We start from the raw sequence: 13,955 nt of genomic DNA, 5'->3' as shown, positions 1-13,955 counted from the left end.
TGTAAATTTTGAAGTAGATGGTTTTATAAGACCTCTAGTTGGAAGTGTTATTTTTGGACATCAACTAATAGTTTAGGGATTAAAGCTGCCAAGCCCCCCCCCCCCAAAAAAAATTAGATTCAGATAGATCAATGATCAATATCTGGTATAGTCATCCTCTGTATTGAAGACTAAGAAATAAGTCGCAATAAGTCTATCCCTGCATAACGGTGGAAGAAACAGATGCAGAATTTAAACCCTGAACCCTGAAGAAGATCAAGTAATGCAGAAAGTAATAGTTCAGTCGCCTGGTTATGACTGAACTATTACATTCTGCATTACTTGATCTTCTTCACTACTATGGTTTCTTCACTTACTATGGCATCTTCGCTAAATATAAGTATCTATCTGAACCCTATCCTTTAATCTTGTTTTGGGTAAGTGACCTTTTCCATCATCATAGCTCCAGAGATCTGGGAATACATGAGGAATAAACATAGGAGAGTTCATTTCCTAAAACCCATGCTTCTGTTGTTTTAATTGGAATAAGCACTGTGGTAAAACATTACTGGCTTGATGTGTGATCACACATGAATTATTGTATTTTTCTGAGTATAAGACGCACCAAGATTTTGAAGAGGCAAATTTAAAAAAAAAACGTTTTTACACTCTGCAAACCTCCCAAAAATAATCCGGTTTTTTGCTAAAACAGCTTACTTTTGTCAAAAAAGGGCATGTATAGCTCTTAAGAGGCTTCCAGAGTGCTCCTGGATACTGCCCATTTTTGCCCTCTCCAGCCCCCAGGAGAATTCTGGAAGCCTCCTAAAAGCTATGCACGGCCATTTTTGCAAAGGGGGCAGGGTTTCAGGAGGCAAAAGAATGCTGTATTCAGTGTATAAGACGCACCTAGATTTTCACCAATTTTTTTGAGGGAAAAAGGTGCGTCTTAGACTCCGAAAAATACAGTAAATCTGGATCACTTGGAAGCCGTTTAAAGATCAGGATACGACTGAACAAATAGAAACCAAGGTAAAGCATTTATAGCAATTTTAGTCTGTCAGCTATGAGCTCATTCTTTAGTATCCCATATTTACATCTTCAGGTAGTGCTAGAATAACATAACAAGCCAAGTATATTAGCATACTTTCTCTTATTGCTATCTCCCTTGCCACCATAAAGTCATGTACCACAACAATGTTATAATGTCCCTCAAGGCAATGATTGGGAATGCAATTTCTATTCTCACTGTACTACGGTCTAAGTAGACAAACACATCTGGCACCCAGATGATCTCTGATACATAACAATAGCATTTCCAAAACAAATGTGCAACTATACTGAGTTGCAGTATTCCCAATATGGCAAGGAGAGCTCCAAAATGTACCAATTCTGCTGCACTGAAACGTGTGCCATTTCACACAACCAATATATTGTTCTGATAACTCTTTAGTATATAAACTTAAGATCTTTCTTGAAAAACTGCAGACTTCTTAAGTCCATAAAAACAGGTCTCTGTGTATTTGGAATAATGGCAACAGTATATTTGCATTCCTATCACCTTCAGTGCATTGAGGGGGACTATAACTGAATGTAGTCCAATAAATACCATAACCTGGAGCCATGGATTGAGAGAGGGCCTTGGAACAGAAGAACCCTAAATTATGTTTTAAATTCCAAGAATAGCAGACATTCTGCTGTAAAGATGTGTAGAAGGCAATGGGGAAGAAGTTCCCCAATACAAATACACTGGTTCATGGTTTCCTAATACGCTGTTAAGAAATCAAATCCTTGAAATTAATACCCTGATAAAACACTTTCCACAACTATAAAAAGTTCTGTGTTCAAGAGAATAAAATAATTCACAGAAGTCAGGTATTAAAATTAGGACATATGCATTTTTCTAAAATAAATATGGATATTACTTTAGAACAATCATCTCAACTAAATTCTCTGAGAGTCTTATTTCAAAATAAATATACTGATCTGTGCAAATAAAACTACTATATCTAATATGGAAAACCACAGGTCTTCATGTGAAATTTTCCAACATATCATAATTATATATACAGAAAATTTGTAGAATTATGCCTTCAGAGCTTTCCTAAGATCAGAATAAAAACTGATTAGTGTACCAGCCATAGCTGTGTCTACTACTGATTGTGGGAGCATCCCACGCAGATCCGTCTGGATAAATCCAACTAAAAGACTATGTCTTGGATTGTTCATGAGTGGAAAGCAGAACCAGCCACAGGGATGGTTAAATCCTCGAACAAAACCTGGCCTTACTTCACTGTAATCCAGGCTAATACCTATTTTAACAAAAACATTAACAGCAATTATATGAGGATATAAAGGAGCACATTTTGAAAATGGCTTTTTAACTGAATGAACAACATTTTAAACAGCATAATAAAAAGCATACAAAACAATAAACATAAAATAAATGGACTTGAAAAGATTATTTATCTTAGGCACATGTGCACTCACATAAACATAATTTCAGGGAGACATGCAACTATTTTATATATCAAAGCTCAGAATTTCTGTTCCAAATTGTTTTGTACAGATGAGAGTAAAATTTTAAAAGAAGGGACTATCCAAACCCCAGATCTGTACCACCACTTCACCAGGAGAGTCTTCATTCAGCCATATAAATTAAGGAAATCAGCATGTGAAGAAGCAATATTTATGCATGCTAAAGTTATTGACAGCATTGTGCTGATTGTTTCATGATACTGCAAGTATTTCTATTTTATTTTCTGTTGATTAGCATAATCAAGATTAGATTTTTAAAATGTCAAGCTGTCCCAGCTTTTGTGAGCCTTGTTGTGAATTAACCATTACAATACTCAAGATTTTCTCCATATTTCCACATTTGTCACAAATGTACTAAATTTATCTTTCAGACAGAAGAAAACAGGTTTAATTGACCAGGTATTTTTTGATATCAACAATTCTTTTCACACAAGTAATATTCATTCTAAAAAGTTAGCAGATAACTGCTGTGTAGTAAGAGCAACTGCACATTTCAGATTCTGCTGTAAATCTGAAGGAAATCATATAAATATACAGAGTTTTATTTTCTTTTGACCCCAAAATATTGATTGGGTCTTATTATCGGGGGGGGGGTATTGTTTGGGGGTTGCCAGGTGGCTGTTCTTTTGTGAGCGGGCGCCCGAAGAGCCAGCTGTGTTGCGCTATCGCAGCAGCGCAATACACCAGCCATGAGGTGACCATGCTCACGAGCAGCCACCCGGCAACTCCCCTTTCCAGCCGGGCAAAGCACCACTCACCAACCCAGTGATATCCCAAAGACACGAAGCCACGTGATGCTCTGCCCTCCCCCCAGCTCCCGCGGCTTGGAGCATTTGTGATACCCTTAGGTCAGGGCATGGCACTCTGCCTGGCTGGAAAGGGAGGTTGCACGAGCGCCTGTTCCGTCCCCAGCTGGTGTGCCTTCCAACCTATCCATGCCCTGGCCCAGAGTGCCACCGCTGCCGCGCTCCAAGCATAACCTATTCTCCGGCTTCCACACTCTGGAGATCCGCAGCCAAGTCTTTCGGCAGTGCCGCTCTGGGAGTATACTCTATGTTTGTGGGCTGGCTGCCGGCAGAGCATACTCCCAGAGCGTACAACCATAGAGCGTATTCCCAGAGTGGCAACTTCCGAAAGACTCAGCATCCTACCTCCGTGCTTTGGAAGCCACAGAAAAAGCCATGCAGTGGAAGTGGGCAGCGGCGCCAGGCCTGGCTCTGCAGGGAGAGTTAGGCAAGGGAATCGTGAGGCTGGGAGGCGCGTGAACGGGGAGCAGAAAAGCCGCTCGCACAACCCCCCTCTCCAGCCATGCAGAGCCCCATTCACTAACCTAGGGGCCAAAGGTGCCAAGCCGCGGGAGCCAGTGGGCGGCAAACAGGCACTCACGCGGCTTCACAATACCCCATGATCAGTGAATGGCGCTGTGCCCGGCTAGAAAGGGGGATTGCTGGGCAGCTGCTCGTGAGTGTGGTCACCTCATGGTTGCTGTGTAGTGCTGCTGTGATAGCGCAACAAAGCCGTTCGACCTTGAGGCTGTGCCCGACTCTTTGGGAGCCCACTCGCAAGAGAGCAATCACCCGGCAACCCCCCTCTCCAACTGGGCACAGCACCGCTCACCAACCTAGCGGTATCCCGAAGGCAACAAGCAACGCGAGCCTTTGCCCCCCCCCATCCTGTTCCTGCGGATTGGTGCCTTCGGGACACCACTAGATCGGTGAGTGGCGCTCTGCCTGGCTGGAGGGGGTGTGTCCAGGGGGCTTATTTTGGGGGGAAGGCTTACATTTTTGCCCACCCGAAAAATGTGGCATGGCCTTATTATCAGGACGTGTCTTATTTTTGCGGTTTCAGCAATTTTAGATTACTATTACAAAACTGGATTAGAAGATAAAAGATTATTAATTAGAATTTACCACATGACAGCAGTCCATCTTCACAATTGGTTGTGTAGGAGAAATCAATGAACTCTCTTGGTGCAATGATATTCAATAGTTGACCAGCTGTAGTGTAACGCATTACACAGCAATTCTGCAAAGTGATAATAGAAAGGCAGTTTATGGGTGATTCATTTTTATTAAGCAAATATTTGCAAGTCCTAAAAACAATGATAGGGTTTATGCACTTCCTGGCTTAGGGTACTGAATGAACCAAATTAATTGCAATTTATTCAACAAACCATAGCTAAACAAACATTTGTTCAGCATAATATTTTAATCCAGCCTGTTTGTATATGCAGTCTGGTTTTGAAAATGCTACACATATACAAATGATTCTTAGTTAATGATCACTTGTTCATCAACTGTTAAAACTTATGGTGCTGAACAAAAGGTACTTACAACCAGTCCTTGAAGTTCTGACTGTTGAAGCACCCAGCAGTCATGTGATCACAATCTGGATGCTTAACAACCACTCCAGCTTTCCAACTGTTGCACATGATCACGCAAACTTCACAATCTTCCCTGCCAGCTTCCCACAAGCCAAGTCACTGAGGAAGCCGGCAGGAAGTCAGAAGTCATGATCATGTGAGATTCTCGCTTAACAACCTATGGTGATTCACCTTCACCATAGTAACTGGGGACTGCCATCACTAATTGGTACAATCATGTGACATTGCACTTTATGACTGCATCACTTAATGATGGAAATTCCACTTCCAATTATTATCACTAAGCAAGAACTACCTGTATTAATATTGTTCTAAGATCAAGAAAATCTTTTTAGGGTCATGAAAATTATATTCAGCCAGTGTTAAGTGCTGTACAGGACAAAATAGTTTGGGAGAAAAGGCTATACTTGCCCTTTCATCAGTAGAGAGCTAAATTAGAGTGTTCTACAACTATGACCTTTAAAACAATTACATATCGTGCCTTCTTCATTTCTTCAGATTTGCTCTAATGAAGAATTTTAGATGGAATGGACAGATTTCAGATGTGGTAGCTAGCTCTACTGAGGTTTCCAACACAGGAATAAGTAAGAATGTCACTTATAGCATATGCACAAATTAATTTTTTACTGATTGTTAAACATAATGCATCTTATATTTGTTAATCAGAATCTTGATAGTTATGATCTATAAATGAAAATCCTAAAAGTGCTAAGTGCATGAAATATGGCCCATGCATTACCTCTTCATACTTTTCAACAATGTCCATTGTGGTTATCAGGCTATCCCAGTTGATCCGATAAGGTCCAGGCCGTATGTGATCTATTATTCTATTGGTAACATCTTCCACAATACCTTCTGTCTTATACCTAAATACCAGATTTAATAGAAGAGGGTTTAAAACTGTTAAAACTTACAATAAGAATATTTGTAGAAGTCATTAGAAGTTGTCGAAAAACCAATACACCTCTGTAGTAAGTGTCTAATTCTTCCAAGTGTTTATGCACAAATCCCATTTGAAAGGGTGGAGTTACACTTATAAAAATTAGTTCCTCTCGACTGGATTATAATAAGGTAAAGGTTCCCCTCACATATATGTGCTAGTCATTCCCAACTCTAGGGAGCAGTGCTAATCTCTGTTTTAAAGTCGAAGAGCCAGCACTGTCCGAAGACGTCTCCATGGTCATGTGTCCAGCAGGACTAAACGCCGAGGGCGCACGGAACATTGTTACCTTCCCACCAAGGTGGTCTCTATTTTTCTACTTGCATTTTTTATGTGGTTTCGAACTGCTTGGTTGGCAGAAGCTGGCACAAGTAATAGGAGCTCACTCTGTTATGCAGCACAAGGTATTTGAACTGCTGAACTGCCAACCTTTCTGATTGACAAGCTTAGCTTCTTAGCCACTGAGCCACCGTGTCCCTGGATTATAATACTGTGTCCTATAATTCAGTGTACTGCACTTGCCAGAAAAAGCAATCTGGAGGTATATTTACTCTTCAGTTGAAAAAAAAATAGTTCACATGTTTCAAACACAGCTAATTGATGAGTTTAATATTAAGATCCAATGTTATAGTTATGATATCCAAGTAAATAATTGTAAGGAGCTATGGAGATAATCTTAGAGAAAACATCCAAAAGCCAGACAACGAGGAAGCATGTGTTAAGCCCAAGGAGTCAGAAAAGTCTTAGAAAAACACTGGGCCAGTTTCCCGACTCTCTGGAGTATAAGAGGGAAGGAAAAGAAAACACAGGCTGATTTGCAAGATTCTGTTACCTCAGACTATTTCAATATAATTCTCATCTTCAAAACGAGACAGTTTTGTGATTATGGTATACATTATAGTTCTGATAATAATGTACTGGTGGGTGCCCAATTTTTATTTTTGCTCTAATACTGCAAAATCTTATTATTTATTTTGATTAAGACAGCACATATACATGCACATGTAGTTTAATCCTGTACAAATGTTTTAATTAAAGTTGAACTTACAGACACCCACTGAATTCTTCTGATGGTTTACGCCAAACAGTAACATCTTTCTGCAGAAAAACAAAATGAAGGATCACCGTACTGATATGTTATTAAAACATTCAGTGACTCATATCTAAGAATGTGGAATATAATTAAGATGTTTAAAAAGTGTATTTCAGACCTTATTCAGAGACCTTATTAGAAGGAATTTTTCACATACAGGCAAACCTTAAAAACTTCCTGAATACATAAACATTATTTTAAAAAATAACAAAGTATACAATAATTACTATTTTGCATATCCATCTTCATTCATTGATACCCATGCATCATCCCTAAATTGTTTTATTTATTTATTTATTGAATTTATATTGCTGCCTATTTGCCCATGGCGATTCAAGGTGGCTTGCATAATATAAAACCATATTTAAAACAATAAAAACTAACAAAAAGAATCAAATAAATTAATATAGTACAATATAGCAAAATCACCCCCTACTTCCCATCCCCCGTCCCACCTTGGCGACAGCAGATCACACAAGCCACTTAATGGCCTGCATCCCGTTCAGGTTCCCCAGGCCTGTTAGCAAAACCAGGTCTTCAGTGACTTCCAGAAGAGTATTAGAGTCGGGGCCATTCTGGGAGAATGATGTTGCAGAGAGAGGGAGCTACCATGGAGAAGGCCCTTCTTCCGGGTCCCACCAGGCATATGTCCCTCGGGGATGGGACCCTGCCTCCCCGCTCTGATGAGTCGGGTAGCAAGAGATGGTCCCTCAGATAACCTTGTCCCAAGCCATGAAGGGCTTTAAAGGTAACAACCAGCACCTTGAATTGCACCCGGAAGCAAATCAGCAATCAATGCAGCTCCCGCAGGAGACATTGTAGACATTACTTAAATGTGAAATAATTAAATAATATATTTAAACTGATCCAACTTAGAAACTAAGTACATTTTATACATTTTAAGACCACTGCAGATAGAGAATGTTAATAGCATTTACGTGAAAACAATATAACCTATAATTTATCACTATCAGATAGTAGCAACACATCTTCAAAGGTTTGGTTGGTCGTTTTCACTCTTTTGAAAACTACAAATCACCATATTGTGTTCTATTTTTCTAAAACTAGCACAGCAAATATGGTCATCAACACAATTTAATATAATATAAATGTTTACATTGATGTCTTATTCAAATAAGAAAACTTGCTCAATAACTTACTGTTTTCCTAGCAACTCTCCATTCATTGTCATCAATGTTATAATACTGAATCATTGTATTTTTTATCCTTGTAGCCAAAGAATCTATATCAGAAATATCTTCCATTCTTTTTGTAACCTGTAAGGGGAAAAAACAATTTAAAATCATCTGAATTTGATTTCCTGTTTGGCATTAGCATCAAGATAAATCAACTTGTCTCCAAACTGCAAAAAATATATGATTATCCCAAGATTTAAACCACACAGGGGCACTTCCTGAATAAAATGCCCCGACTTCTAACAATGATGATATTTTGGCAGTTCTTCAATTCAAATTAATTATTGTTAACCTTTGTATAGTTGAATGTCAAATATGACTATTTTAAAAAATCAAGGTAAGCTATTTTTAGTATTTTTCTGACCTTCAAACCATTATTACTAGGATTTTCTACACCAATTACTGCATAATTAAAGCAGAAAGTATTAAATTTCATATTTAATAAAGTAATAACAATACCTTGATTATTTATTTATATTGATTGGTTAATTGAATTTGCCTTCCAATCAACTCCTGGTGACTGCCTGAACAAGCCCCTGCACAATGTTTCTTGGCACAATATCAGAAGTGATTTTGAAGGTGTCATTGCTTCCTTCCTAGGGCTAAAAGAAAATGTCTCCAAATCTACCCAGCTGGCTTTATGCCTAAGGTGGAAATAGAACTCAGGTATCCTGGTTTCTACCCAGATGCCTTAACAATTACCCCAAATTTACTTTTAGGATATATAAATATTAACTTTACCAGTAACTTTGTAAGTTTTATTTTTTCAACTTAAAATATTTTCATAAGTTCCCGAAATATCATAGTCTGTAAGCACTGTGCTGTTGTACCTAATGGATAATATATGGAGATAGAACTCTGTGACTCCTAGTCTATGAAATATCTTCCTAGTTGTGTTGCTTTTTAGCCCCTACTCTTTTTGCCCTTGCAAAACAGCCAAAGTATATTTCATTCAACAATGTTAAAAATGTTAGTGAGTCTTTAAATTGTACATCTTACATTTTTTGTTTTGTGTGTTGTATTTTTATTATTTATTACATAGAACACTCAGTTTAATCAAAAGGAAGGATACAAGTCAAGCGCTAAGTATTCTTTCAAATAATTCCGTTAAATTAAAACAACTCTTCCCACATTCCCAACTATTTCAGACCTAACCACTGAACGAAGAAAAAAAAATAAAACCAGAAATCTAGTAACACATAAGCATCACTGAACTGCCTCCCTCCCCATCTCCAGATATCTCAATTTAAATCGTACAACAGTTTTTATGCCTTTCATAAAATGAAATGCAAGGTCAGCACAGCTTACGCTTTTAATCAAATTTGGTGGTCCCAAAAAGTACCATCAGATTCCACCCGTAGCCTAACAAAGTCTCTCATCTTCCGATGGGGAAAGGAAAGGAGATATCACCGCTTTGCCTTCACTGTGGTCCGACGCCCCCTGACTTTAAGCCTTAACTATCCTGACATTTCCACGGGTTAAAAACGGCGATGGACAATCAGGTACCCTACCCGACGTGCATCCAAACACGGTGAAAAAGGCTCCGCAGGTGATGTAACGCTCACGTGTCGAAATCTCCCGAGGTTGGTGAAATCAAGCAAAGGGCAGCCTTCTCTGTTCTTTTCTGCAATCTTCTCCTACTTACCGGGGCGAAGCCGGGGGAGGTTAAATTGTCAAAGCCTCGACTCTAACGAAGGGTCTCCCAAGGCAGCGAATGGGATTCCTCTAGCCCCGAGCGGCTCCCCGCAACTAAGGCGCTTCCCTCGCCTAGTTTCCGATCTCCTCACCAGGTCGAGCGACTCATTCACGTAGCCAATCCCAACCCAGCTGGCATTTCCCTCGCAACCAATAAGCAGGAAGTTTATCTCCCTCCCCACTCTTTGTTTTGATTCTACTTGCGTTTTGGTACAGGCGGCTTCCGTTCATTGGCTGTTGATTGAGTGACGGCGGAATCGCGCGTGGTAACTGGCCAATAGGAAGATGGAATGACAGAGTGAGGTGGGGGAGAGAAAAGAGCAGTAAACAGTTATTTTGCTGCTCAGGGTTTCCTTGGCTTTTTAGCCAAGGTGAGGCAGATACTTTGGTATCACTCAGAGTTGGATGGTGGTTACATCAGAACACACTCAGGTCATGAAACATTAGAACATGTTTCCAGGTGACAATCCCTTTGGAAAGTTAAAAAAAGAATTGAAGTTGCGGCAGTATTGGGGGACAAACATGGTCAGATGTTAGTGAAGTTCCAGCTCCCAACATCCTTACTGGCCTTACTGGCAAAAGCAGGGATACTCTCACATGGTCTGACCAACTTTTTGTGACTGTTTTCTAATAGAATAGAATGACAGAGTTGGAACTGACCTTGGAGGTCTTCTAGTCCAACCCCCTGCTTAGGCAGAAAACACTTCACCACTACAGACAAATGATTATCCAACATCTTAAAGACTTCCAGTGTTGGGGCATTCACAACTTCTGGAAGCAAGTTGTTCCACTGATTAATTGTTCTAACTGTCAGGAAATTTCTCCTTAGTTTTAAGTTGCTTCTGTCCTTGATTAGTTTCCACCCATTGCTTCTTGTTCTACCCTCAGGTGTTTTAGAAAATAGCTTGACTCCCTTTTCTTTGTGGCAGCCCCTGAGATATTGGAACACTGTTATCATGTCTTCCCTAGTGTTTCTTTTCATTAAACTAGATATACCCAGTTCCTGCAGCCGTTTATATGTTTTAGTCTCCAGTCTCCTAATCATCTTTGTTGCTCTTCTCTGCACTCTTTCATGAGTCTCTACATCTTTTTTATATTGCGACCAAAACTGAATGTGTGATGTGGTGAGCGTGGCCTTACCAAGGCATTATAAAGCGGTATTAACACTTCACGTGATCTTGATTCTATACCTTTCTTTATGCAGCCTACAATTGTGTTGGCTTTTTTGGCAGCTGCTGCACACTGCTGGCTCATATTGAAATGTTTGTCCACTAGGACTCCAAGATCCCTCTTACAGTTTCTACTAATGTTTCTGTATGTTGTGCCTCTAACTTAGAAAGTCAGTTTGATGTAGGCTTAAGACATCAAACTAGAAATCATGAGTTCTAGTCTCACCTCAGTATAAAGCCAGCTGGATGACCTTGGGCCAATCACTTTGCTTCAGCCCTAGAAAGTAAGCAATGACAAACCACATCTGAAAAACCTTGCCAAGAAAAGTGTGGGAATTTGTCCAGGCAATCTCTAAGAATCAGACATAATTGAACAGAAGGGGGGAAAATATGAAATTGAGGACAGAAGGAAAGCAATTCATGCCACTGCTTGTTCAAGCCCCTTCAAAATATTTTCTCACACTCACGGCTAGTATGGATAATGTATTTTATTAACCTTCTAGAACATAATCTCAATTTCTAACTAGTGTGCTGGAGCCACCAAAAAAGTCAATGCAATCCTAGGCTGCATTTATAGAAAGATAGAGTCAAGATCACGCGAAGTGTTAATACCACTTTATAAGGTCTTGGTAAGATCACAGTTGGAATACTGCATCCAATTTTTGGTCACTATGATATAAAAAAGATGTTGAGGCTCTGGAAAGAGTGCAGAGAAGAGCAACAAAGATGATTAAGGGGCTGGAGGCTAAAACGTATGAAGAATGGTTGCAGGAATTGGGTATATCTAGTCTAGTGAAAAGAAGGATTAGGGGTGATATGATAGCAGTGTTCCAATTTTTGAGAGGCTGACACGAAGAAGAGGGAGTCAACTTATTTTCCAAAGCACCATAAGGCAAGACAAGAAGCAATGGATGGAAATTAACCAAGGAGAGAAGCAACCTAGAACTTTCCTGACAGTGAGAACAATTCACCAGTGGAACAGCTTGCCTTCAGAAGTTGTAGGTGCTCCATCATTGGAGGCTTTTAAGAAGAGACCGCACAGCCATTTGTCTAAAATGGTATAGGTTCTCCTGATAGAGCAGGGTGTTGGTCTAGAAAACCTCCAAGGTCCCTTCCAACTCTGATGATGTTTTTATGTTCTAAATAAATCTATGAATTGAATAAACTTTGAAATTTATCTGAGCCTGTTAAACTTAGTTAAAATTAATAACTTTCTACGTCAATCTAACCCTTGCAAATAAATTGCTTCTTTAAACAAAAGTTTCTTCACTTGGAAGAAGCTATATCTTGCTTAGCAGATCTACCTTAAAAATACAAAAATGATTTGGAAGTATCAAAAAATAATGAATGTTCAGCAGTTTTCTTATCCTCCATTCAAGAATTTTCAATATTGGTACCAAAAGCTTCTTTTCATTAAAACCCTTGATTTCTGATTAAATATATTATAAAGTATTCACTTTTTTCATTTAAGCCACGTGCACAGAATTATTAACCCCCACCGTCCTGCTATGTTGCTTCATCATGGCAGTGGTGGAAGGTGTTTCTAGGAGAGTTGAGCACAGAACGTCTGAAGTTTATGCCAATTATATATATTCTCAGAATCACCCAAGGGGTGAGAATCATCCCAGCTGCCCATTCAATGCAAGCAGGCACCTGCATTGGGCAACAGTAACATAGGCACATACTTGAGGTAAAGTTTACTATAGTGACAATGGCAAGGGCATAATTTCATATTGTGTAGGAAAAGGCAGTGATAAACCATTTCTGTATTTTATCAAGAAAGCCACATGGATAGAAAATATAAAATGAAACACAGCATAGTGGTGGGTGATGCCTCTCAGGCGAGACAGTGCTGAACATGTTACTAAGGAAAATCTTAGGATCTTTAGAGTGCTAATTGTGTTTACAAGATGGCTAGATTAAAGCCTTAGGGACATATAGTTGTTGATTTACCATGCAGGAAAAGAAAATCTACAGCTTCAAAGAAAAAATGATACAGGAACATGAAACATAAAAAGCATGAACAAGGAAAAGGTCAGCACAGTAAAGGTGAAATAAATTGATGATATATCGATGTCTTATTAGATGGTCTGAATAAATGAATGCCATGCTTTTATTATTCAGGAAACAAAAAGTGTTGCTTTTATATCAGGAAGGACATAGCAAGAGCAACGTTTGGCTACAAAGGACCAACTCTTATCAATTAAAGTTTATGGAGAAGCCTTTAATGTGACAATTATCCACATTTATGCTCCATCCACTAATGCAGAAGAAGAGGTTAATGAGTTTATAGTCACATTCAAACTGACAGAACATAAAAGTAGAATATACTGCTTTGGTTAGAGACTGCAATGCTAAAGCTGAAATGTTAAGCTAGAAAATATGCAGTAATTGGTCTTGCAGTCTAAGAAACTGAAATAAATCAGAACAATTTACTAATTTCTGCCTGTCCAATAATTTCTTTATTGTTAATACAAACTTCCAACAACAAAATAGTGCCTGCATACATGGACATCACCAAAGGCATACAGAGAAAACAAATTGGTTGTATTATTATTATAAGAAGGTGAAAGAGCTCAGTTATAAGAAGGAAATGGACCAGGACTGTAGAATCAATCATGAAGTCTTCATTTGAAAATTTGAAATTGAACTAAAATGGAAGGAAAAAGTCATCAGCCAATTTCCACAATAGGATTTTGAGCATATACCCACCCTTTCCAGGAACATCAGGAATAATTTTAAAGTCCTAAGTCTTATTCATAGGAAACCAGAGCAACTGTGGAATAAAATCAGATAAGATATTCACAATGAATGTGAAAAGACCAAAGACCAGCCAAAAAAAGAAAGAAAGCTGTCAGAACAAACAGTAGAAATTGACAGAAAGAAATGAAAAGCCAAAGCCAAGAAAAGGCAAAAATCTCAGAAAGGAACTTCAAAAGACTTATTTAGAGATCTTTTGGAAGAG

The 13,955-nt window shown here is 38.9% G+C and overlaps 1 protein-coding gene across 2 annotated transcripts; it reads right to left on the bottom strand.

Annotated features, from left to right (window-relative positions):
• Window positions 1-882: 882 nt before the first annotated feature.
• Window positions 883-9,948, bottom strand: STARD4 (StAR related lipid transfer domain containing 4). 2 transcript variants are annotated; one of them, XM_032212618.1, is made up of 6 exons: window positions 9,772-9,948; window positions 8,091-8,207; window positions 6,886-6,935; window positions 5,637-5,763; window positions 4,425-4,539; window positions 883-2,288 (listed from the first exon to the last, which is right to left on the bottom strand). In XM_032212618.1, exons 2-6 carry the CDS (start codon window positions 8,193-8,195, stop codon window positions 2,062-2,064), a joined length of 624 nt encoding a protein of 207 aa, XP_032068509.1. In that variant the 5' UTR covers window positions 8,196-8,207; window positions 9,772-9,948; the 3' UTR covers window positions 883-2,061. The 2 variants fall into 2 exon arrangements, with proteins under 2 accessions (XP_032068509.1, XP_032068508.1); XM_032212617.1 differs by having other exon boundaries at window positions 9,638-9,926.
• Between the last annotated feature and the right edge of the window lie 4,007 nt (window positions 9,949-13,955).

The sequence above is a fragment of the Thamnophis elegans genome, chromosome 3, assembly GCF_009769535.1.
Source record: "Thamnophis elegans isolate rThaEle1 chromosome 3, rThaEle1.pri, whole genome shotgun sequence".
Classification (NCBI taxonomy): Eukaryota; Metazoa; Chordata; class Lepidosauria; order Squamata; family Colubridae; genus Thamnophis; species Thamnophis elegans.
The sequence above is the reverse complement of the archived record's forward strand: the minus strand, read 5'-3'. Positions and strand labels throughout refer to the sequence as shown.